General features: G+C 37.9%; 1 protein-coding gene across 6 annotated transcripts in view; it reads right to left on the bottom strand.

Annotated features, from left to right (window-relative positions):
* Positions 1 to 27,134, bottom strand: part of FERMT2 (fermitin family member 2) — a 63,369-nt gene that overhangs the window by 4,337 nt on the left and 31,898 nt on the right. For 3 of the 6 annotated variants that reach the window (XM_015566515.1, XM_015566516.1, XM_015566519.1), the window contains exons 3-12: positions 23,994 to 24,128; positions 15,015 to 15,047; positions 14,482 to 14,707; positions 14,269 to 14,371; positions 12,717 to 12,824; positions 8,826 to 8,960; positions 8,096 to 8,145; positions 6,545 to 6,669; positions 2,371 to 2,477; positions 2,044 to 2,265 (exon numbers count right to left, since the gene is read on the bottom strand). In XM_015566515.1, coding sequence (XP_015422001.1) covers positions 2,044 to 2,265; positions 2,371 to 2,477; positions 6,545 to 6,669; positions 8,096 to 8,145; positions 8,826 to 8,960; positions 12,717 to 12,824; positions 14,269 to 14,371; positions 14,482 to 14,707; positions 15,015 to 15,047; positions 23,994 to 24,128 — 1,244 coding nt within the window. The remainder of the gene's footprint in view (positions 1 to 2,043; positions 2,266 to 2,370; positions 2,478 to 6,544; positions 6,670 to 8,095; positions 8,146 to 8,825; positions 8,961 to 12,716; positions 12,825 to 14,268; positions 14,372 to 14,481; positions 14,708 to 15,014; positions 15,048 to 23,993; positions 24,129 to 27,134) is intronic. The other 3 variants (XM_006767712.2, XM_015566517.1, XM_006767713.2) reach the window with 1 other exon arrangement.

Below are 27,134 nucleotides of genomic sequence, written 5' to 3'. Positions count from 1 at the left end.
TACCGTATATAACAAAGGCTATACTGATGGACCCAAAGGAAAACAATGCACTAAGCCCTGGTAGGGATGAATGACTCCAGGCCTACACACCTTCCTAACTAACTCCTAAAGGCCACTGGGTTATACAGGTTAAATAATTACTGAGGACTTTGTCCAATGACCCCGATAAGTGATAGTAATGAAACTCCTGCCTACCAGCACTTACCAGGTGTCTGGGCAATACATGGTCTCTCCCTTCTGAAAGCAACATGTAAGTCTATTAGGGAAAGGAGGATTAAAAGAGAACGTGTGCCCAGCTGGTGTGGGTCAGTGGTTGAGTGTAGACCCATGAACCAAGAGGTCACTGGTTTGATTCCCAGTCAGGGCACGTGCCTGGGTTGCAGGCTTGATCTCCAGTGCGGAGTGTGCAGGAGGCAACCAACTGATGTTTCTCTCCCATAGCCGATTCTCTCTCTCTATGCCTATTCCTTCCCCTCTCTCTAAAAATCAATAAAAACATATTTAAAAAGAATGTGCATTTGATAAGATGCCAACGTGGGAGACAGGCTAGAAGGATCCTTAACTACGACCACACACATACTGCCATCCTGCCAGTTAAGGACAGTTAAACATCCAGTTTTGGGAACATTTTAAAGTGAAAACCTATCATTTAAAAAATTTCTAAGAAAATAATACCTAACCAAAATTTGGCTGTTTTGATAAGATCCTTTCCCGATACTTGATAGTGAAAATATGATTGCTAAGATTTGAATTTATTCATTGCCTTTGAAGACAAATGAATCTACTTTCTGAAACAAGTTTCTTTGCAAATAATCTTAAAATGAAATTACTAAGAATAAAAATAAGTAAATTAGTATTTGATTCACTTTGCCTTTTAATTTACAATCTACATTCCACAAAGCTCCCCAGGGCAGCATTTCCTCCATTCCTTACTACTCCCACATCGTAGGACTGTGGGATAAACAATTTCCATGTAGCTTACACAACCCCAGAAACCTAAAGAAACACTTGATTAAAACTTTAGAACATTTTAAATTTCTACTTACGTGACATTAGACTCATATGATAAACATTATATTTAAACTTAAGAACTATTAAGTGTTCTGGGCCTTTTCAGTAATGTTTTCAAATTATTTCTTAAAGATAAAAATGATACTAGATAAAAATATTTATTTTAAAGATCTTCACTCCCCAACCCCATCCTCCAAACTGAAGCCTTTCCTTTTATGGCAGGATGTTTGGTGTGGAGAACACTGGGGTTATCCCAAGTGAAATTCCCCTGCAAAAAACCTTTTTATGTTGTTTCCAAAGAACCATTTTCCTAAATAGCCATCCTCTTATCGTATTAATTTCCAGGAAAGGAATTCTAAACAGAGTGAGCAAAAGCAGTGAATTTCAAGGGAAATTTGCCAAATATTGCCATTTTATGCAAATCTTGGTTAGGTTTTGACTGTTAATGTTAAGAAAAGATGATGTTTAAATGTAGACTATCTCTACCTTGTAAATTTACTTCCAAAGATGGAAAAGTCAATGTCCACAGTAAAAAGAGTCACTATAGCTTTTGGTGGGAAATGAATAAACTGCATAAATTAAGGAACACAAAGCATTAAGACCGTATTTAATTCCTGTTAACAGATTGGTTTCCTCAAGTTGTTTAAAATAAATATACTCCCAACTATCCTACCTCATTATCTGTCACATTAAGTGATAAAGGTAACATTGCTCGCTTCGGCAGCACAGACACTAAAACTGGAACAATAGAGATTAGCACGGCCCCTGCACAAGGATGACATGCAAATTCATGAAGCGTTCCATATTTAAAAAAACATTAGAAAAAGATAAAGGTATTTTTTAAATTATCAATTTAGACTGACTGAAAGCTATTTATTTCCAATTTTATCTTCTAATCACCTGATGACATTTAGACTTCCAATTAAGACTAAAAAGTTTTGTTTAAGAGGAGAAACTAAATTTAAAGTGTGTGCACAAAACTGTAAAATCAACCAGCAGAAAGCAGTAGATGGAATAAAATGAATCAAGTACCTGCTTGTTCTTGTACTTTTTTAGGTAGCGAGGGGACACCAAGCATTCAGGATTTATATCTGTTGTGATCTGCTCTGGGATTAACTGAGGATCTGGGTTTAAATGCTGCATCTTCAGAAAGGAAAGAATATTCTGAACTTCCAGGTTGTAAGAACTGTCCGCCATGGTCTTGCCCTTGGAGGCCAATCTGCAGGCTGCCATCCAGTGGGCATACTGCTTTTCCTGGTGAAAAGGAATATCGAGGTATGAGCTGGATCTCAGGATGGGTCCTCTGAGTATAAAACATAAGGATGGCTGGTGAATTCGCTAAGGAACTGGAAAACTCACATTGTCACAACGAAGCCAAATTTCATTCATGCCCTCTGCAACTGGGATCAGGAGTTTGATGTTAAATTTTTGGCCTGAAATGTTTACATCTGGGGTGACCTCACATCCTGTAAAAAAAAAATTTAATTATTAAAATAGTTAAATTTACTTTTAAGAAATCCCAAGCCAATACAGGGATCCCTCATCTTATGGCATCATCTTATCATGTAGAATTTTGCTGTTGTGGAATCTATAAATCAGGGAATGAATTTTTTATGCCCAGGTTTTGTTTGGATAGAGCAGAATCAGAGAGATCTAATACAGAGAGGTAATGGCTCAGAGGTTGTGGCCTCACAATCCACAAAACCTGACTGAGAAGAGAAGGAAAGGGTCCTATTGAAAAGACATGACCAAAAACCACAACTTGCCCTCCAACAAGTTTTGATATGTGCTGTTTTAATATCAGGTTCTTTGAATCTTAAGTTATTTGGGATTTCTAAGTTTCTAAATGTATAGGGATTTTAAAATGTCGTTCTTTAATTATTTTCTAACTTAATTGTGTTTTGGTTAGAAAAAAACCCAAATCTGTTCTTAATCAAGGCCACCATTCCATGTGGCTAAATCCTATGGAAGCTAACAATCTTTATCTTTTCTGTAGCATTTGATGCTGAGTTACTGTGTCTTTTTTGAATCAGCTTCTACCGTATATTATTTCTGTAATCTTACACTTTTATTCCTCTAGTATGCACGGTCCCTTAAAAATGAGTCTCCTGCAGGTTCTGTTCTTAGCCTTCTTATATTTTAGACAGTCATTCCAATGGCTACATTTACCATTCATGCTAACTGCTATCATAGCAGTATCTGTAGCATGGATCTCTCCCATGATCCGATGGCCTACAGCTTATCTCCAAAAAGATATCCCACAAATACCTTAAATTTAATTATTATTATTTTTAATCCTCACCTGAGGACATTTTCATTGATTTTTAGAGAGGGGAAGTGTGTGTGTGTGGGGGGTGGACATCAACGTGACAAACATCGATCAACTGCTTCCTACACATGCCCTGACTAGAGCTGGGGACCAAACCCGCAACCCAAGTGTGTGCACTGACTGAGAATCGAACCTGCAACCTTTTGGTGTATGGGACAATGCTCCTACCAACTGAGCCACACCAGCCAGGGTAAGTACCTCAAATTTAAAATATCCCAAAATTAAACTCATCTTTCTTCCCAAACTTAGCTCGTGTTTCTTCCCAATCTCAGTAACACCCCATCCACCTAACTGCACAAGCTAGAAACAATTCCTTTCCTTCTAGCCCCTCCCAAGTCAATCACCTAGTCTATGGATTGAACTTCCTCAGTATCTACCGAACTTGTACCCTTTCTCCATCCGTACTGATAGCCTTAACTTGGATCACTAGCACTATCTGAAGTTATTCCTCTAAACTGAAGCCAATATAAATATGATGGGTGCGTCACTTCAGGTTAATTTTTCAGTGGCACTTCATTGCTGCCAGTGTAAGAAACAGTCTCCCTAACATTTTTATCCACTAATTCTTGCCAACTCCTCCTGCTTTTCCTCTCATGTTAGCAGAACCAGATTCAACAGCTGTTAGGAAGTATCCATCTCCTGATTACATTCTGCATCCCAGCTTTTCTCCAGGCACTTTTACACCAGTCTCTGCCTTGAAGACTCTACCAGCTCCCAGATCTCAGTTTTCTCTTTTGGATCCTAAGTCCAACAGCATTTCCCCTACGAAGTTTCTCCTAATTCTATCCACCAGTCCTGAAGACTGACCGAAACAATACCCTTACCCGCTCTGACCTGTTACTTAATTTTTAAAGTACTAGTTATTGCCTCAATTGTAATTGTTTATCTTCCCAACATGCTCTAGGCATCTTGAGGGCTGGGACTACTATTTGTCCTTGCTCATGTCTCAATAGTACCCAGCAGTTTGTGGCACAGGGTTTCAATTCATATTTGCTAAACTGTATTTATTTTTTAAATACATTTTTATTGATTTCAGAAAGGAAGGGAGAAATAGATAGAAACATCAATGATGAGAAAAAAATCATAGATCGGCTGCCTCCTGCATGCCCCACACTGGGGATCGAGCCCACAGCCTGGGCACGTGCCCTGACTGGGAACTGAACCATGACCTCCTGGTTCATAGGTCGATTCTCAACCACTGAGCCATGCCAGCCGGGCTAAACTGAAGTTTTTAGAATTTTGCATTTATATCTCTCAGGGGCCTGAGAGCATCTAGTCCAGCAGATTCACTTCTCAGAGGGAGATACTGAGGTCCACATCGGTTATTTTTTTCCAAAACCACTGGGCTTGTTTGGTGGCAGGGCAGAGCCTGGGCCATTAGATTCTCTAGTGTTATCTTCTCAGCATGAGGTGCTGGAAAAGTGCCCCTTTGGGAGGACTTGGGAGGAGACACCTTGTGAGTTGTTCTCCACACCAGGACCTGACTTTGCAGTCTTTCAGGGAGAAGGCTGAGGATATAACAGGGACAGAAAGGACAGAGGACAGAAGACAGAGCTACTCTCTGATTCAGGAGTGGATTATCTGAGCTGATTCTGGGCAGCTCAGGAGGTGAGCAAGAAGAAAGCTTAAAACAGATTCTGAGTAACAAACACTGGTTGAGACCCAAAGTTAAACTCATGTGACTGAGAGAGAAAGGCAGTGAGACCAATGAAAAGTTTTAGAAAAATTACAGAATTCCAACACTGGGACAACAGTCTGCTCCCCAAGCCAGAGGTTTTCTACTTTTTTATTTACTTATTTATTTTTTACAATGCATATAACTATAAAACAACAGTTCAGGTAACTACTGGGCAAATACAAATAGAGATTTGGAAATTTTGTTAAAATATACTAAAAATACCCTAACGTTCAGTGTACTAAAAAAGAGCAGGAAAAACACATCTGTATTTTAAGTGATAAGTAAAATTATTTTGGGAATCATTTTTGTGAAATGTATTAGGGGACCTTTTTCTTTGGTGCTTTTGTCCAGGCTGCTTTCCGTATAATAAATGTACATGTAAAATGCAACCCAAAGCGTCTGGGGTGGGCTGATAGGAATAACCACCTCCTGACACCACTTCAGAGCTGGCCTCCCAGAAGAGTGCAGCTGCACTGCAATCCAGGAGCCGGGAACCGGGAGCTAGGAGCTGAGCAGCACTGGTCCAGTGCCTGCAGCTCCCCACTCCTTCCTCAGCTCTGCCTCAATCCTTTACTCGGCTGGGAACTCAAGGCTCATGCGAATGCATCTGTTTAGAATCCAGAAATGAGTCTGGAAAGCGTACGTTAGTTTTCTAGCCTTTGTTGTAAAGAGTTTGGAGCAGTGAGGAGCCAATCTACTGCCTCCTTTACCAAGCATGCCGGTGCCATGGGTGTACCGACGGTCCCCGACTTACAATGGCTCCACTTAAAATGATTTCTTGATTTTACGATAGTGTGTAAGTAATATGCACCCAGTAGAAACTGTACTTCAAATTTGGAATTTTGATTTTTCCTGGGCTAGCGATATGCAGAATAATCAGAATGATACTCTGTCACGATGCTGGGCAGCGCTGCAGCTCCCAGTCATATGATCACCAGCGTAAACCACCGATTGGCTGCAGTATACTATGTTGCCAGTGGTTTTTTGTTTTGTTTTGGGGGGGGGGGGGGAGTATGTACTGTGTTCTGAGCATGTTTAAGGTGGGCTAGGCTAAGCTATGCTGTTCAGTAGATTAGGTGTATAAATGCATTTTCAACTTACGGCGGGTTTATCTGAGTGGTTCTCAGGGGTATGGCTTCCTAGAAGTGGTATCTGAACTGGAAGTGAGTCAGGTGGCTTTAGCGAACAACATCACAGTAAGAGAGGCTCATCAAGAATCGACGAGACTAGCAGGAGGCCCTACAGAGAAGTCACAGCACGAGGCAAGCAGGTGTCCTCCAGCTGTAGAAGCAGCCGGTGAACCGGAGTGAAAATTCTCCTTCCACCTGAACCCGGCTCCAATCAGGTGAGAGGTGAAGGAGCAATGTGAAGAAACAACAGAAATAGTCTAAGATGACTATTTTATATATAAAAGTATGAAAGGAGCGCAGAAACTGCGGAAAAACTTTCCCTCCCAGCAAAGTGTAGGATAGTGAACATTAGCTAATGGATATTCTACCACCAGCAGTGGTCATCCCAAGGCTTACCTCTGAGGTTCATCTGATGAGCGGGTGTGCCACTGGCTTCTTCTTTGCTCTTGTAGCAAGAAATAGATGTATCTTTAAAGGTGCACCAATACTGCTTATAACCTTTTAGGGTCAGCTTTTTTGGCCTGTGTGTCAAATAGAATGAAGAGAAAAACCACTTTTGAAATAATGTTATCAATGCTTTGTTTCAGCACCAAGGCCAGATGTTACATCTGCTGAGTCAGTTCCCTCGGCCTGTGTGTTCCATTCAATCACATTGTTCCCGATTGGCCCCTTCCCTCCCAGTCCATCTCCACAGGAGGACCTCACAGACAGTGAGTGGGCGGAGGAGAAAGAGCAGGGCCAACACTCCAGTCCTCCTGTAGCTGTAGCCACCTGTATCACGAGCAGGTCACATGGGAAGGATGGGAAAAGAAAGGTGAAGGAAATGTCAGGAATTGGAAATATTCTAGGTCCTGTAGGTACCCACAGGTTCACGGAGTCTGCAGGGCTGCCCTGGAGCCTCTGAACAAGCGAGCCTACCTCGCATGACTAAATGAGGCAAGTGCTTGTGTCTCTCAGGGCTGTAGCTCAGTGGTGACTTTAACTTGCCACTCCCATGTCAAATATAACCAAGAGAGGCCGTCAGGAGGAGAGCAGATAAAGAAAGGTACAGGTCGATGAAAAAGGTGTATAAATGGCAAAAAGGCGGGGGAGAGGCAGCAGCATCTGAAATCATACCCTTATTTCAGAAATGTTAGGTATGTTGAGGTGTTTTATATTTAGCTACAGCAAATGTTTTATTCCATGATATTATACTTATTATATTCCACACCTCTCCTTTCCTCTGCGTTAATGCCTAGCCCTCGTGATTCTGTGGAATACGTCTAGATTGTTTAAAAGTCTAGCATGCCCAGCCAGCATGGCTCAGTGGTTGAGCATCGACCTATGAACCAGGGGGTCATGGTTTGATTCCTGGTCAGGCCATATGCCTCGGTTGTGGGCTCGATCTCAGTGTGGTGTGTGCAGGAGGCAGTTGATCAATGATTTTCTCTCATTGTTGGTACTGGTTGAGGCCCAAAGTTAAATTCTCTCCCTCTCCTTTCCTCTCTGAAATCAATAAAAATATATTTTTAAAAAATAAAAGTCTAGATTAGATAACATACACTGAAACCTTAATTATAAAATGTTCCATGAAAAAAATGAAATAGAATTCAACAGAATCTAGGGCTCAAGGAAATAACTGGCAGCAACGGTTGAATATATACTATGCATTTGCCTAGACAAGTTGCTTTATACTATATATCACTGTACATTTCACAATCTACGTGATGCAACCTAGGTTATAGTCTTTTTACTTTATTTTTTTGCCTTAAGAAAACAACTTAATGAATATTGTGATTTTAAGTTGATAAAAATGGTTAGTTCTCCTCATTATAATGCAGTGTTCTATATGGTAAGTACTTTTACAAATTTACAGGCCAAACATAAATTTCAATAATGTGAATATAACTATAAAACTGACATTTATCATTCATTAGTATGTGGAATCCCTCTGTTTTGCGTACTTACTTGAAAACTTTAATGTAGTCAGCAAGTTCAGGAATTGAAGTAATGTCACCCTAGGGAATGAATTTAATCATTTTCTTATTTTTCTTCAAATGAGAAACTCTAATATTTGGTATCTGATAACAAGGACCAGCTTACTTAACAAACAAAATTACTTAAAATACAGATGACAATGATGTTAAAGATACAATTGTATTATATGGTCATCTAGTACAAAGGCATTTTGTCATAAAAAGCTAATAAAATATGATCAAATGGCAATTTATATAACCCACAAGAATGCATTGTTGACTCTTATGCAGCTAAAACTATTTGTGTCTGCATTAAGGAAATTTTATAAATCCTAACAGCCCAAGATAAGTGTTTCTTATATAACTAATTCCTAAGCTTTAAAAGCCATAAAACCAAACTTAACATTTGAAAATTTTCCTCTTCTTTTTGTAATATTGCAAATTTGGAGGGCACTAAATGGATTTATCCATGACTTGAGATTAACTTCTCCTCTGCAGAAACGTTCTACTACTACTTGTAAGAGAATGTGCAGAGTATCAGAAGATCTGTATCTTTATTGGAGGCACAATATTAATTTTAAAAGTTTCTGAAAAATTGATGTCTGAACTCTCTAAAGTATTAAATATTTCTCTACATCCCCCAAATACTTCATGAGAAGTTAAACTGACAAAAAGGTAAGCATCATTCAAAGTAAATTAGTAGGTTAAAAGATTCATCCTACCAAAATTGTTGATGTTTTACCCCCTTCCAAAGTAATCTCCAGGTCTGAAAGGGCAGCATCGACTTCATCAACTTCTTTGTCACTGTTGTTCAAATGATTCTCTGATGTCATGATTGACAGCTTATTGATATGATACTGAAACCAGAAATGACATTTTATTTAAATGATTGTTCTAAATGTAAAACTTGAAAATTCGATTATTATCTACATCTATAGTGAATGCTTTTCATCACCTAATTTGAAAAGATAAAAGTACACAGGAACTAGAATGATAGGAAAATAAAGGCCATGGCACCCGAAATCACTGTCCTGTCTCCTAATATTTATCCAAAAGAATAGGGTGTTTGAGCATACTCAAATAAATTCATGGGAGGCCTAGGCCTTAGAGCAGTGATGGCGAACCTTTTGAGCTCGGCATGTCAGCATTTTGAAAAACCCTAACTTAACTCTGGTGCCGTGTCACATATAGAAATTTTTTGATATTTGCAACCATAGTAAAACAAAGACTTATATTTTTGATATTTATTTTATATATTTAAATGCCATTTAACAAAGAAAAATCAACCAAAAAATTGGTTCGCATGTCACCTCTGACACGCGTGTAATAGGTTCGCCATCACTGCCTTAGAGTGTTAACACACCCTTCACTAAGCCCTACATAGCAGAGATTTTTGACTTTTTTCCCCCTACTGCACTATTTATTTCCTGAATAGGGCCTGGAACCAATAAATACTGAATGAACAGAATATGCAACAGGCCATTTGTAGAAATAACATTGATTACCTTATAATCACACTATTACCCAGAGAGGGAAAGTTAGTTATCACGATTATACTGAAAGCTAAAGCTGCACTTTCCCCCTTCCTTAATTCAATGCTGAAAATACACCCAGAGGGAGATGTTGTTTATATTGTTACATAAGAATAAGACAATATTTACCACACATAAATACTGACATACACAAGAGTAGTGATAACAATCCTTTATGTAAATAGTAAACTCTTTGGGTATAGAATTGCTAGTCGTGATTTTAAATACACTTAGGTGAGTGACTTAGAACAACTATTATTTATCGATTACATTTTGATGTTAAACCTTATAGAGGTTTTATACAAAGGTAAACAGAACCTTAAACCCCTTAATCAGTGACCTTTCAAAGCCCTAAGTAGCACTCCAAATGTCTGAAGTATATTCACAGTATGTAATCTATTCGTGGGAACATTTAATGAATGAATCTGAGGCCAATTATCAATGTTTCTCTGTATGCTAAGATTTAGTGACTCAGTAATGAAAAGTCTGTGGTTATGCCTTCAGTTGTGCTGAAATGAGATCCTTACAGTGGCAGGAACTTTCAAGTTCACAAATCATGGAGAATAAGGTAGGCTGAGGCTCTCACAGGCAGTGGCCTCAAACGTCAGAATATATTAAGAATCATGTGGAGAGCTGGTTAAAAATGTAGATTCTTTGCTTTACTCCCAGCGATTCCGGATCAGCCAATCTGGAGTTCAGCTGGAATCGGCAGTTTTCTTAAGTCCTTAGGTGATTCTGATGCAAAAGTTCTGCGATTAAATGCTTTAAAAACAAAGTGGTGCCCTGAACGGGTGGTGCAGTTGGTTGGAGCATTGTCCCCTGCCATCAAAAGGTTGCAGGTTTAATCCTAGTCAGGGCACATACCCAGGTTGCAGGTTTGATCCCTGGTCGGGGAGAGTGTGGGAGGCAGCTGTTTCTCTATCTCCCTCCTTCTCTCTAAATACCAGGTTTGTTTTTTTAAAAAACTAGTGTTATTAACTACTTCATTTTTTATCCACAGCTTCTTACTTGAATTACTTTTTCTTTTTACTACTGCAAATTTTACACCACAAGGAACCAGAAACCCCAAAGACAGAATCGTTCAGATGTAGGCTATGTATGAAATAAAAAACAGTAGACCTCTCTTTGCCATACTTTCAGTTTCCCCCTTCTGATACTGGATGGCTATCTTGAGCCTTCAGGTCAGTCTCTGGGAAGGCATCTAACAACTCAAGGATTTGTAATATTAAATTCTCTCATTAAATCCAGATTCTAAAATGGCCCAGGAGAGCTGTGCTTTGGGACATTGAGTTTCCATGAATTAAAATCTATGGTTTCTGAGGTGTTTTTTAGTACACTAAAATGGAATATCGCCTGTGCACTGGCTTGGGGAAGCTGCAGAATAATCCCATTTCTATGACAATATGTCTAGGAATACTCATTCAACAAATACTTTTTGAGCACCTACTATATGCCAAACAAGATAATTTGTTGGCTTTTAAAAAAGAATGCATTATCTATATATATAAAAGCCTAACCGACCAAACAACCGGTCGCTACGATGCACAATGACCACCAGGGGGGCAGACGCTCAATGCAGGAACTGCCCTCAAGTGGTCAGTGCACTCCCACAGCCAACCTCCCGCCGCCCCTCTCCCCACAGGCCCCGATTGGCCCCAATGGGGCGGGCCAGCCAACCTCCCGCCGCCCCCTCTCCACCCCCAGGCTGACCCTGATCGGCCCGATGGGAATTGGGTGAGATGCCCCAATCGCCAGCCAGGCTGAGGGACCCCACCTGTGCATGAATTCATGCACTGAGCCTCTAGTTTTTACAATAAAAAGACAAAAGAAAATATGACAAAAAAAAAAATCTGTGGGTTTCCCCATATATCTTACATGTATTATTATTCTGTCATTGACAACATCCTCACTAAAAAATTACAAGCCCACATTCTAAGCGAGAAACATGTAGATAGAAAGTCATAACAAGTGAGGGACTTTCAAAATAAAATTGCTCCAGAATTTAATTCAAGAAATTCTTCAGACAGTCTGAATCACATCCAAAGGCACAACAGAAAAGTCTTAGCTACTCTCTAGAAAATAAATGATTAAACTAATTCATCTGTCATCACAGATTTTCCTTTTCTGGGCTTCATTTCCATTGTCTTCTTTCATCATGTAAACTAAGAAATTAGCTGATCTTCCTCTCTAACGGGCAATTTTTGAGTCTTCACTAGAAAACTCTTCTAAGTGCATAGAAGCATTTGGGACATTGAGAGCATTTTGTATTCTAAGGGGAAAAATCATAGTGAAAACGTTTCATAACGGAATACAATTTTGATTATTACATTAACCAGTACTTCAGGTGAACCCAGAATTCCACCATATCTCAGAACATTTACTAAAGCCTTACTCAGGTACCAGAAATATAAGAAAGATTAATCTAGTGATTAATCTGACCTCAGTGCCTCTACGAATGCTGATTTGTGGATGCCACACTAAAGTTATTTTATCAAAGGGAGTTGCAGTGATGAAGTGGACATATTTTAAAATAAACCCTACTGTAATTATGAAGCAGGTGGTGTGCAAGAACTACATTCAGAAAAATAATGGTATAATCTGCCTTTTACTCTTAAGGATTATGACTCTAAATACTTACTGACATTTATGTTTAGTTTCACTAGTTTTTAAATTTTTATCTTCTTAAAAGGTATTTCTACTATAGCCCACTTTATAAATATTATTATCTCCAACTGTTTATGAACTTACACAAGTAAGCTTTCAGAAATCTGACTTTTACTATAGACTATTCCCAAAGGAAAACTGGATAGTTAACATACATCTGGGGTGTTGGAGGATAACTGTTCTCCTACAGGATGCAGAAAAGTAACTATTAAGTATACCACTAACCTCTTATATAGAATTAAATATTAAACAAAATTCATATATTTATTTAGCCTTCCTAAGAGTCTATTCACTTTCTACATAGTAAAAAGTAAACGCTATTAAAATGCTACTGGATTAATATGCCACTTGACTATTTAAAAGTAATCGTCGATCCTTTCCCCCACAAATGTCCCATTCACCAATACTCTTCACTACCTGCAAAGCTGCAAACATCATCATTTCTTCTTCTGTGCACTCAATTTCTTCTAGGAGAATAGCCCATTTGGCCTGCTCATAAAGCTGATTGATTCTGATTGCATCGTACTGCAGCAAAAGAGACACAATTCTTTTATAATGTATCACTTTTAACATTCAAAAGTTTGAAAACTCTGAATATTCACTTTAAAGCTTTATAAGAAAAACTTAATGTCTTTTCTTTTCTGGGATTTTATTCACTATCAAATATGCAATAATAAGAAAGAAATATACCTATAGGATTAGAGTATATAACTGCATCTAATTTTGCATTAAAAATGGCAATGAAATATGACAAAAGATTATCCAATATTAAAAATAGATTCTGTATGGTATTTTCCAGGGAAATAACCATTAGATATTACATTCCCTAACAAAATCTAACTTGAAGACATTAAAGGTAAGAATTGATTGCTCTTCCGTATTATTATTGCAACTTGACATACTAAAATATCATAATCAGAGTAAATTAATTATTTCAGGAACATCTTGCTCACTGTGGAAGAGCATAACCAGACAAAATGGTGGGTCCTTGGAAACAGTTATTATTTTAAAATCCAAAATAGAGGGTACATATATAGACTTGTAGAAAAGATTTACCTATGTTACTGAATTCTATTTAGTTAATAAAAATTAATAGTAATGTACTGATACAATCTTAGAATGTTAACAAAACATATAATCCTTTTCCTGCCTCCAGCAAATGTACTTAATGTCTCCAAAATTTTGATTTTACTAAAATTAGGTATGTTATGCCCTGAAAAGGGACTACAAAGATTTTTTATAGTTCTATATTTTTTACTGTTATACAATGCATTATTTAAGCACTTAATAAAAATGCTAACAATATACATTAAAATCTAGATTTATATATAATCTAGGCATAAAAAGGATGAGAAGGTAGGCAAGAGACTCCCTGCCCCAGATGATAGGGAAACAAAAGATCCGAATCTCTGTGCCATGTCTTTTCTGGGGTAAAATACTCCATATTTTCATGGTAAATTTAAATCTTATCAGGAAAACAAAGTATTTCAGTAGCAATCAGTTAATAAGTAAAAATATATTACAATGTTTGGTTATAAGACAGAATGACACACAGACTTAAAGAACAATTTTTTTTAAGCAACATCTTTGGGTATATAATTAGAAATCAAAGTAATTGAAAAGGTTATCTTTCAGAAATGTTTCTTTTACCTAAAGTACACTTTAAGAGAGCTATGTAAAAAAAAATCCAAAAACAAACTTTACCAATTCTGTTTCTTTTACTAAATTAGTGCCCTTAAAATACAAATCAACCAAAAATTCAATTATCTTTAAAAAATTTACTTATACTTTCAACCTACTAAAACAATACATTTATTTAAACTACAGATGCCTTTGTCTAATCCTTTGGGTTTTCACAATTCAAGATGTGCTATTTACAAACATTCCCTTATCCCACCAACTTCCAAAAAACAAGCATCCAAACGAATAAAACGAAAAGGAAAAAGAAATTCCTCTAAACCCTAGGTACCTTTGGATTCAAATCAAAAAAGCTGTAATACTTGAATCGGAGTAGCAAGGCCTCATTTTCCTTCACATCCTGTTCCATGAGAGATCTCGAGGAGTCAAGCCACCTGGACAGTTAACAAGGGCAGCGGAACAAAGCAAGACACTTTCAGTAAACCATTTCTCCCTCTAATTGGGTAAAGAAATTCTTCAATCATATGTATATTTTAAAACTTACCCTTGGTTGATTTTTGCTTTGTCAAGAAGAGCTTGAGGCTTGAACATTTTTGCCAAGATCTCTGGTGATGTGACTGGCTGACTGACAGCAAGTATGCCAGGGTTGCCTTCTGACAAAGCACTGTCACCGAACCACGCAGAAGTCGGTGACAAGGGGCTTCCATCATGAGCATCGTAAGTGGGGGTCATTGTTTTACTATAAAGTCCTGGGCTTGAATATATACTTCCTAATAAACAACATGAAAAATAGGTAGTAAGTAGGAAGTACAGAATCCCAGTTTTCAATAACACATGCTATAATGGTAAGAAAGCTTAGTACATTACTTTACCTGTCTTGAAAACATGTAAAATTAACTTTAACACTCTACTTGTGTAACATTAGATCATATAATATCAAGGCCAAATGAATATAATTAATTAAGTTGAGGGAAATTCTGGGGGGGGGGGGTCAGTTCTAGAGAATTAGAAGGCAAGTTGAAGATATAGCTAAAGCAGACCAATGTGTTTTCTGTTTTTAATTGTGGCAAGGCTCACCTTTCAGAGGGCCAATGTAAAGAACATCAGTGCCTATAGGAAAGGAAAGAAAGGAATTCAGAAGGTAAAGGAAAGGCAACAATAGGAGACAGAAACAAAAGAATGAAAATGAAAAGGAAATGGGAAAAAGGAAAAATAGATTTTTCCTAGCTGCAAATCAAAACCTGAAGTACATATTTCAAGTGGATTTGAGAGTAAAGAACCTTAGAAGATAAAACCTAAGTACAGTAAGTTTTCTGTCCAATTCAAAAACATGAAACTGTGCTCCGGTCAAGTGTCTCGTAACAAACATGTCCATGTTTATCACCCTTTGAAATCCATACCCTGTTTTAAGACAGCTCAATGTAAGTAAATTAATTCACATAAATAATTGTATGTTAATGTTTTCCCAGTAAATAGCTAAACTGGTTCCAGCAGATTTACAAACAAAATATTAAAAGTCAAGGGGTAACCCTGGCGGGTGTGGCTCGTGGTTAGAACATCAGCCTGAGCATGGAAGGGTCTTGGGTTTGATTCTCAGTCAAAGCCACGTACCTGGGTTGCAGGTTCCATCCCTGGCCCTGGTCAGGGTGTATGTGGGAGGCAACTAATCGATGTGTCTCTCTTACATGGTGTTTCTCTCTCCTCCCTCCCTTCTACTCTCTCTAAAATTCAATGGAAAAAACATGAAGTGAGGAGTAACAAAAAAAACTAAATAAAAAAGGTGGGGGGATGGGGGTAAGGTGGGGATAAGAACACATATGTAATAACTTAATAAAAAAATTAAAAGAAAAAAAAGAAATAAATAAAAAAAGTAAAAGGGTAGATAAAATTTTGCCCTGGAAAGAGGCTAACAAAGGTACATTTTACGTGAAAAACCCTGAAGGGCTATTGTCTCTTTTACCTTCTGATTCCTTGGTATTAAAGAGCTAGGTGTATAACTACAGTGGGGCCTTGACTTACGAGTATCCCGACTAACGAGTTTTTCGAGATACCAGCCGTCTCTCAGCCGATTTTTTGCTTTGAGTTGCGAGCTAAAATTCGGGTTACGAGCCAGCTTCAGATACCCCACCGCTAGTTGGCGCAGCAAACGTCACAGTGAATGCCACATCAGCCCAGCATCACGTGTCTCACTCGTTCACTTTTTGATTTGACATACGAGTAATTTGAGTTACGAGCTCCGTCACGGAACGAATTAAACTCGTAAGGCAAGGCCCCACTGTAATTTGTTGAATTGGTCAACTGATAGCACCTCTCCTCCCAAGTCCCAACTCTGTTAATTATATTTTGACTGTAGTTGTACTATTTAGAAATAAAATGGGTATCACACTATTAATGGATAATGGAAAGAGGATGGTGGCTGCTTCCTTTACCTGATTTAGGAATATGCTTAGGAATCTCTCTCCTTTCCTAACTCCCACGCCACACAATGATAGAAACGATTACTTATGAAAAAGTGGTGGCGATGCTAGAGATTTTTGCAGTTGTCATGACCTACTCCAGGAAGAGAACACAATAAAAAAAAGAAGAAAAAACAAAAAACCCTCTTGCTAGCTACAAGATACCTGACTTGGGGTCCCTAATATGTGCTTTTCCAATGTTAGTACCAAAGCTACTTGTAGAATCTGAACATTGTTAAACTTAGATAAGCAACAAAATAAGCTGTGAACTCTCCTTATAAGCCTTTAAAAGAACATTGGGATATTATTCATAGCTTTAAAAACTAAAACCTTAAACTACAAGGGCACTTAAACAAAGTTAGAACTGATCATTTTCTTTATGAAGTTTCTCAAGCAGAAAATACATTCCCCTAAATCACACATTTATTAGAATCAGCCTCTTACTCAAATCTCTTCCCTCTCAATTTTGTATTCTTTGTACACTTCACATTTGATCACTTCATTGTTCCTATTTATTCTTATTTTTGTTAGGCACACTATGATAATAACTCAATTATTGTTCCCAACAACCTTATTATTCTCATTTCAGAGGAACAAACGGAGGCACAAAGAGGTTAAACAACTTGTTCAATGTCAAGAACTATTAAGTTGCTGAGCCAAGCTATAAATCGGCCAGTCTGCAGCTATAAACACTGCCTCCAGGGAACTGTAACTTATTTAAGCCATACCCAACAGTGTGCATTTATTTGTTTAGTGTTTTGTTACTGATGTGACCACTGCTGTTGCAAAAAAAGGTTTCTAATACACATTTTTGTGCTTATTTCCCAATTCCAGCAGCACTGCTAGGTCAGAGGGTATGTGCACTTTAAACTCCTTTTAAGTCTCAGTTCAATGACAACCCCAACTAGCTTCTACTCCTGATTGCCCCATTTAAAACATATTTGAAACAGAAAACTAATACAAGCGTAGATGGAGAAATATCTTAGCAACAAAACATGAGTTTGCTGAACTGCATTGAAAGATAACAACACTATGAGAAGAAATAAAGAATTCAATGAGCACTACAGTCTCAGGCTACCTTAACCTATTAGCTCCTGAGAGTAATGCTATATGTTAACATAGGAGAATCTGCCTCTTATTATAGATTATATTCATATCTATATATATATAAAGCCAGTAACCGGAACACCGGAAAGACCGGAACAACTGGTCAGTATGATGCTCACTGCAGCTGGCCAACTGTCCTGATAGGGGGGCAGGGCCGGCCGACCTCCCGCAGCCCCTCCGCCACACAGCCCCTCCCCCTGCCAACCCAGCCTGATCTGCTCTCATTGGGGCAGGCCCGCCGGACCCCACCTGTGCACGAATTCATGCACCAGGCCTCTAGTATATATATAAACATATTTAAAGAAAGTACTAATTCTAATACATTTTAGAAAATTTTTCATCAAAATATCTCTCATACCAAATTACAGGTGAATTTAAAAAAATGTTGACATGACAAATAAAATATTATCAATATGAAATAATTTTGAAAGTATGAAAAGAAAATATAAAAAACCCTTTATATTTGTAAAGATATTTTAAATATTTAAATCATTTTGTTATCTTTCAATTACAGTTGATGTACAGTATATTAGTTTCAGGTGTACACCCCAGTAATTAGACATTTATATAACTTACTAAGTGATCAAGCCGATAAATCTCATACCCATCTGACACCACACGTAGTTATTAGAATATTATTGACTATATTCTCTATGCTATACTTTACATCCCCATGACTATTCTGTAATAACTAATTAGTACTTCTTAATCCTTTCACCTTTTTCACCCATCTGGTAACTGTCAAAATGTTCTCTGTATCTGAGTCTGTTTCTGTTAAGCAAGAGTGAAAACAAAGAACTATAAAGTAAATAACAGAATTGACTACATAAAAATGTACAACTTTAGTGTAGTAAAAAAGATCACAAGCAAAATGCCAATATAGGGAAAATATCTAACATAGCAAATGATTAATACCACTAAAAACAAAAATATAAATAAAGCAAATTACATGATTTGAAAGTTAATAGCCCAGGAATGGCTAATTAATATATGACATACTATTCATACTAGTGTTTATCAAGGAAATGGAAAATAAAGCAATTCAGAAATACTGTCATATCAGCAAAAATTTGTGCAGACTTACATTTTAATATTGGCAGAATGTAGGAAAAGGGCATTTTCATATACTGTTGATGGGAATGTGAAAGCATCGCTTTAACACTATTTTGGAAATACATCTGAAATTGGGGGAAACTTTTTGGAGTATACTTGATAGAAAAATTAGGTACCATCTAGGCAGAGAAACAAATAGTTTTTCTACATGGAAAACTCTGAAGCCATTTATAAAAACTAAGGAGATCTCTCTACTCTGACACAGAAAGATCACTAAAACATACTGTTCAATGAAAAAACTCAAATTGCATAATATCTATAATAATAAAAGTGTAATATGCTAATTAGACCAGACAGCCAAACGAACTTCCGATCGTCATTCCAGATATCCTTCCGGACGAAGCTGTGGCGGCGGGGGCCGAGGCAGATGCAGTTAGGGGTGATGAGGCAGGCAGGTGAGTGGTTAGGGGTGATCAGGCAGGCAGACAGAGTGGTTAGGGGCGATCAGGCAGGCAGGCGAGCAGGTAGGGGCATCAGGAAGGCAGGTGAGTAGTTAGGGCAGCCGTGGGCAAACTACGGCCTGCAGGCCAGATCCGGCCCGTTTGAAATGAATAAAACTATTGAAAAAAAAGACCGTACCCTTTTATGTAATGATGTTTACTTTGAATTTATATTAGTTCACACAAACACTCCATCCATGCTTTTGTTCCGGCCCTCCGGTCCAGTTTAAGAACACATTGTGGCCCTCGAGTCAAAAAGTTTGCCCACCCCTGAGTTAGGGGCATCAAGCAGGCAGGCAAGCAGTTAGGAGTCAGTGGTCCCAGAGTGTGAGAGGGATGTCTGAGGGGTCCTGGACTGAGAGAGAGTGCAGGCCAGGCTGAGGGCCTCCCACCCCTCCCCGACCCTGTGCACAAATTTCGTGCACTGAGCCTCTAGTACAATATAATATTAGGCTCTCATTTATATTGTAAGAAATGAAACTAGACATACAAGTATACATAAACACACAGAATAGGTACTGGAAAGTTGCACTCCAACTGTTTATGACATAGTTATACACAGCAATCAAGAAATGGGTCTGGCCAGTGTGGCTCAGTGACTGACACATGAACCAAGATGTCACTGGTTCCATTCCCCATCAGGGCACATGCCTGGGTTACGGGCTCGATCCCCAGTAGGGGGCATGCAGGAGGCAGCTGTTCAATGATGTTTCTCTTGCATCCATGTTTCTATCTCTCTATCCCTCCCCCTTCTTTTCTCTAAAAAATCAATCCTATCTAATAAAAGAGTAATATGCAAATTAACCATCACTCCGCAACAAAGATGGCAGCACCCATAGCGGCCAGGGGGGATGCTGACGGCATTGCCCCAGCAACGCGAGCCCAGTGTCTGCTCCTCGGCCACACGGAAGGAGGTGAGGGGCCTCTGGCCAGGGTCCTGGGCACGGATGGCTGGGCTCGCATCACCCCCAGTGTCTGTGTCCTGGCCTCGCGAAGGGAGGGGAGGAGCCCTGGCCTCGCAGAGGGAGGGGAGGGGCCTCTGGCCAGAGACCAGGACGAGGGACGCTGGCGTCGTTGCAGGCCGGGCTGAATGATCCCCCACCCCCGTGCATGAATTTTGTGCACTGGGCCTCTAGTTAAAATACTTTTTTTTTTTTTTAAATAAATGGCTACTTCTTGAAAAGGAGTAACAGAATAAGTTGAAGTATAATTTTCACCTTCAGTTTAAAAAACTTTCTGCACTATTTAAATTTTTCATAAGGCTGTATTAAAGTATAACTTTTGAAATTAAAAAGATATAAGGTCCATTTATATCACTGACCGAGAAAATGAAAATTACAAATGTATGTGTAACACAGTCTCACTTTCACTAAGAACAAAAATGAATACATAATTCTGTATTTAAATTTTTACTATGCACATGCATTACTTTTATATTATAGTATTTTTAAATAATGTTTTCATGCTTAAAATGGCAAGTTCCAGTTAAAAAAAAAGGCATCCTGCATAAGTGATTTTCCTGATAGTGCAAAGCAAGTGAATACTGATTACTTCCTGTATGTATTATTTTAGGACCCAGAGTTTTCCTGCCTTTAAGATTTTTTTTTAAAGTTCTGATGCGATCATTTTGTATTTCTATTTACATAATACATCCTGAAATTAGTAATTTGTACATCAGTACTGTACTGTAAAATTAATTTATTTTTGGAAAAATTGTTTTCCCCAGACCTGGGATCAGGCTAGTTCACTGGGTCCCCTCCAACAGGTAATTGGAAATTAGATATTTACTTAAGTATAGCTAGGAAGTGGCAAAACCAATAATGTGCTACCTGACCACAGCCATGTAAGCAAGGTATTTCATAGAATTTTATCATAATTCTATGTAACAATTTTACTGTAGTCTGAGAATCATTAATTCACACTCAATGTCATTTGCCTCCTAAAGCATTACCTGTTAAAAATTAGCTCTGTTAAGTTGTAATTGCAACATTTTTTTTATTTTACCAAATAAAATAAAATAATGTTCCTATTAGAATTCACAAAATATTTGCTTTAAATATAACTAGATAGATGAATGTCACATAATGGTTAGAAACACAAGTGTTGGAGCCAGACAGACTTATATATGAATTCTAGCTCTGCCCTTTTATTAGTTTTGTGACCTTGGACAAACTACAAATCCTTGAAGAGTATTCTTTCCTGATAAGTAACACAGGTGTAACACACCAAAACTGCAGGGGTTTTGTGAGGCCCAAATGAAAAATAACGTAAGTATTAAATAATCGTTATCATTTACTGAATACATAGTTTTGTTGACTATGAGCACATTGTGAGATGCTCACAATTCAAGATGCATGTGGGAACCAAGGGGAACTTTCTCCTCAGAAAATGAAGATTATATCTAATCCTGACCACACCTGCAGCAGAGGAGCATTTGTGAAGCACTGAGCATAGTGTCTGATGTGCTGAAGATGTCGTGTATTGCGATATATGGAGCTGGTGCTACTTATTGACACAACATGCAACTGATTGTATTTTTCAATATTTGTTCCAATAATTGATTCAAATCCTAACAAATCATAAAAAGCAGGCAAACTAGGTAGTTAATATTTCTTTTAAAAATCAACTGCACATTACTTTTATACGTGTGTATGGCACCCAGTGGATTTTTTCTCTATAGATCATCAGTCCTCTACATATCACTATCTTTGTGTACTTTCGCAATATTCCATATTGTTGGAACACTTCAACTGTCTTTAATTAAACTGCTTGGAAGTAGATAACTAAAACATTTTTTTTAATTCCTTCACTCAAAACACAGTTGCTTCACAAGACAGCACATAGTCTATGATTCATTCATGAGATTCACAACAGGAAATGCTAATCTATGCTTAAGAGCCAGAAAGTGGTTATTTTGTGGGATTGCGACTGGGAAAAGGCATGTGGGAGGCCTGGGTTGCTAGTATCATGCTATATGCTGTATCATGTCCTGGGTGATTACAAGGTCTATGCATCTACAAATATTCATCAGTAATTTAAAATTTATGCATTTTACTGTATGTAACATCTTGATAAAAACAAAACCGACAGCCACTTGGTCCAAAGATTTATGGCTTTCCCTCATCTAAATTCATCATCCTCTGTTTCAAATTGTACTGTACAAAATCTCTAATTTGCAATTCTAGGACCAATCCTGCCTGATTTCAACCACCTCAAAATCACCCCATAAATACATGGTGGGGCAAAAGTAGGTTTATAGTTGTGAGTATGTGGAACAGTTTATTCTTGCATTATTACTTATTAATTATCATAGGGTTTGCCATATGAACTGTAAACCACCCTCTATACTTTTCTATGTAGTTCTTCTATGTTGTTAGATGCGTTTCCATTTAAATATAAAATGACTGAAAGCAGGGACTGTGTCTACTGTCAGGTGCCTTCATCAATATAAATCATGTCTAAATCGAATTTTAAAATTAATCTTATCCTAATGATGACCATATCCTTTTACCAATCTTATCCTAATGATGACCATATCCTCGGTCTGTAGCTTCTACCACTACCTGAAACCTTTCCCCTCATTCCAATACGTTTACTGACTAGAAGCGGATTTGGTATTCCTTTAAAACAATGATTTCATTTTGTAACATGTTCAGAAACCAATGCCTACAATGCACCATTCTCAACTCCTCAGCCTGACACTAATTACCTGCCGGTGTGATCCTGAAGCTCCCTGAAGGTTTCTCCCCCGTGAACTGGCTCAACTGGTTTTTGTTCATGTTTTGTCCTTTTCTTCAGCCAGCATGTTCTTTGTTAATATCATTCTTTCTGCTTGGATTGCCTTTTCTTCTCATCAAATCCCAACCATCGGAACTGAACAGCTCAATTCACAAACTTCCCCAACAAAAGCTGAATGCAGTACACCCTATTTAGAATTATTTTGTCTTCTAAATCCTTACCTCCTAAAACATAGTAACTGTTTTTCAGCTAGCCTATAACCTCCTTAAGAGTAAGGATTATCTAACTGTTAATCAGATGCAATCCTTACGTGAGTAGTGACATAAAGTAACCAGGTATGTGACCTTGGATATCCCTAACCTTACTGTGCCACCGTTTCTTTGTCGTTTAAATATGAGTACTAATATAACCCACTTCAAAGGACTGTATTGAGAACTGAATTTCCACAAGCAAAGTGTGTGAAATAGTTCTGGGCATACAGTAAGCACAATATGAAGAGTTTGCTTTTGTTATCATCATCATCATCATCGTCATTCCAAAATTTAAAAAACCAAGAATGAACTAAATTAGAAGAATACCTAACTCAACTTGGGGAGGTAATGGAAGGAAATTTGAAAAAGCTTCTTAAAGGAGCAAACCATCAGGGGGAAAAGCCATGGAAGCAAAGGGACTGGCAGACGCAAAGCACAGAGGAGAACTAAGTAACCAGACAAAAGTCAAAATGTCTTAATGAAACAGTGGCGGTTTTCATGGAATACAGAAAAAAGAAGCTAACTACTGAGGTGTCCAAGCACTCTCCCTCCCAGGAGCACACCCTCACCTCTCCCATCCTCCTCCCGCTCCCCCCAGGCGGTGACCATCACCTTCCTCACTCCCAAGCTCCAAGGGCCCTGCCTTTACCTCTATAACTTGTTTCCTAAGTCCATTTCTTCTAGGAATTACTTCTTTTACCTCTGTATTTTTCAAATGAAAGTTCTCTTATAATTTGGAAAACCAAAACCAAAACCATCCAATTTCTGAAAAGTAGAGAACTGAGCCCAGTAACGATACTGTCCCTTTCTGGCTCTTCCTGAGCGAGAACCAGCCTTCTCTTTACTGATGCGACTATTAATAATGGCAAGATGTATTCACTATTAAAAAGACACACAGGCATTCCGTCCATGGTTCTCACACTGAACCCTTGCTAAGTGAGAGAGACTCACCTGATCCAGGAGTAATAAGAGGTCCCTCTAATTCAAGTGCCTCATCTTCAGACTGGTCATCTAGCTTTTTCTTTTTTTTCTTGGTTGGATCTCTGGGCTTTTTCAAGAGAGAAAGCTCTTCAGGGTGTCTGATATCTGTTAAGAGAAGATTATTTTACTAGAATAAGAGGAAATTTGAACACTTTACACTTGGTAAATCCATCTATTAATCCATTTCAAAATAAGAATTGGCAATTTCCTTGTATGTGTGCTTGTTTTGCCACGTATTAATGCCATGCAAAAGACTGAAATACTTTATTTAAATATTTTTCTTTATTGATTTTAGAGAGAGAGGAGAGGGACAGAGAGAGAAACATCAATTTGTTGTTCCACCCATCCATGCACTCATTGGTTGATTCCTGCATGCACCTCGACTAGGGATCGAACCCACAGTCCTGGGATATCAGGATGATGCTCCAACCAACTGAGCTACCCCGGCCAAGGCTGAAATATGACATTTAAAAATAATCTACTAAAGCATTCTTAATTCACATCTACCTAATACATGTAGTAACCTCAAAGTGGCAAGATAATGAATGATCTATGGCACAAGAAGAAAATATAAGAATTCTTACTTATATCTTTATTTTTACCTAAAACCATAAGAAATAAGCTTTATATTATACGGCAGCCCTCATTCATTCTGCATGTAAAGTAAATGTAATGAAAATACTTTCATATCATTATCAAATCTCAAATTTTTAATTGAGTCAAACTTTTCTGCCTACAGTTGGCTACAAGTTTCTGTGTTGATTCTATTAATTTATGTGGAGAATCTGATTAGAGGCAAAATAGTTAAATGAAAGTAATAAAAGGAATTAGAGACAATTCAAATAGGTATACATGGCATTATATATTATATATATATTACCATGTCCATGAACTTCAAGAATTGTTAAGTCAATTCTCCCCAAAATGAGCTAAAGACTCAATGGAATCCTATTCAAAATTTCAACTTGCTTTTTTGTACAAGTTGACTGTAAAATGTATGTGGAAATAAGAACAATCCTAGAAGAGTCAAAGCAATTTTTAAAAAGAATGAAGTTGGAGAACTTAGACTACCCGATTTCAGGACTACCTGATTTCAGGACATCCTAAAGATACAGCAATCAGGGGACAGTGCAATTGCATATAAGCATAACCAATGGACATAAGACACTGGGGGATAGGGGAGGCTAGGGGGCTGTCTAGGGCGGGGGGAAAAATGAACACATATGTAATACCCTTTGTAATAAAAAATTAAAAATAAAAAAGCTTAAGACTGTGCAATTATTGGCTAAGTGATAAGACATACAGATGAATAGAAGACAGGGCCCAGAAACTGACCCATAAGGTGGTCAGTTATTTTGAACAAAGGTGCCATAGCGATTCAAGGGGAAAGGACAATCTTTTCAACAAACAGTGCTGAACAGGAGTCATGTATATTTTTTTTAATTAGTCCTTACCTAACACAATATACATAAATTAATTCTAAGTGGATCATAGATCTAAAAAAATATATAAGTAGACAAAGATTTCTTAGATAGGACAGACACACACACACCACACAAAAAAACTGTCTTTAAAAAAAAATCTACTTTTATTGATTTCAGAGAGGAAGGGGGAGGGAGAGAGAGAGAGAGACAGAGACAGAGAGAGAGAAAGAAACATCAATGATAAGAGAGACTCATTGATTTGCTGCCTCCTGCATGCCCCCAACTGAGGACTGAGCCTGCAACCCCAGTCATGTGCCCTTGGCCGGAATCAAACCTGGGACCCTTCAGTCCATAGGCTGACGTTCTATCCACTGAGCCAAACAAGCTAGGGTCCCCCCCGCCTTTTTTTTTAAACAAAAACAACCAGGTAGCTCAGTTTGTTAGAGCATCATCTCAATATGCCCAAGTTTGTGAGTTCAATCCCTGGTCAGGGCATATACAAGAATCAACCAATGAATGTACAAATGAGTGAAGAGGCAATTCATGTTTCTCTCTCTCTTAAAAAAAACATTATATAAAAAATTTTTAAGAAGCCAAAAACAAAAACCTGCTTTTTGAAAGAGATTGAGGAAACAAAAAGGCAAGCTGTATACTGGGACAAAATATTCACAAAACGTATGTGTATACCTGACAAAGGACTTGTATCTAAAATATAAAAACAACCCATACAACTCAGACCAATGGGGTAAAGATTTAGACAAGCACTTTGCCAAAGAATACACAAGAATGGCTAAGCAACACATGCAGAGATGCCCAACATTAGTGGTCAGGAAAATACAAATTAAAACCATGAGATAGCATTATACACCCATCAGAGTAGCCAACATTATTATTATAAGACTGATCATACCCTGTGTGGGTGAGGATGTGGAGGAGGAACTCTCATACCCAGCTGGTGGGAATGTGAAATGAGAATTTTTTTTTTTAACAGTCTGGCAATTTCTTATAAATTTAAACACATACAACTTAAACATTCACTACTAGTTCTTATCTCAAGAAAATGAACAGCACATTTGTAATCACTTTATTCATAAAAGCCCAAACTGGATTAACCTAAGTGGATAAACAAAATGTTTTCTTTCATGTCAGTGGAATACTCATACAGTGGAACAAAACTCATCAAGAAAAAGAGACAAACTACTGACACATACAATAACACGAATGTATTGCCCAACCATCACACTAACTGCTAGAAGCCAAGTAGAAAAGGGTATATGCTGTATGATTCCATTCATAAAATCCCAAAAACGTGACAACAAATCCATAGTGACAGAGCACATCAGTGGTTGTCTGGCTAAAGTTTGAGGGCTGTGTCCTGATGATGGGAGTTTCTCAGATATGTCAACACTCATCAAACTGTACACTTTAAATAGGTTCAACTTATTTTATACCAGAATAAAGTTAATTATAAAAATAAAGAATGTAAAGATAGGGAGAGCTAAGGAAAAAAAATGGCAGAAGGGAGAAGCACTGGGTCTACAGAGTATAATGTTTGACAGCACTACATTGTGTCAGGGCACGAATAGAGTTGAAACCAATACAAATCACTACAGGCTGTAATGCTACGGGTGGCAAGGTTACTAGATCCAATTTTACATGTGGCAGTTTGTACCTTCGGAGGCCCGCA

Source organism: Myotis davidii, unplaced genomic scaffold, assembly GCF_000327345.1.
Source record: "Myotis davidii unplaced genomic scaffold, ASM32734v1 scaffold281, whole genome shotgun sequence".
NCBI classification, from domain to species: domain Eukaryota; kingdom Metazoa; phylum Chordata; class Mammalia; order Chiroptera; family Vespertilionidae; genus Myotis; species Myotis davidii.
Note: the sequence above shows the minus strand (reverse complement) of the source record. Positions and strands in the feature narration are given on the sequence as shown.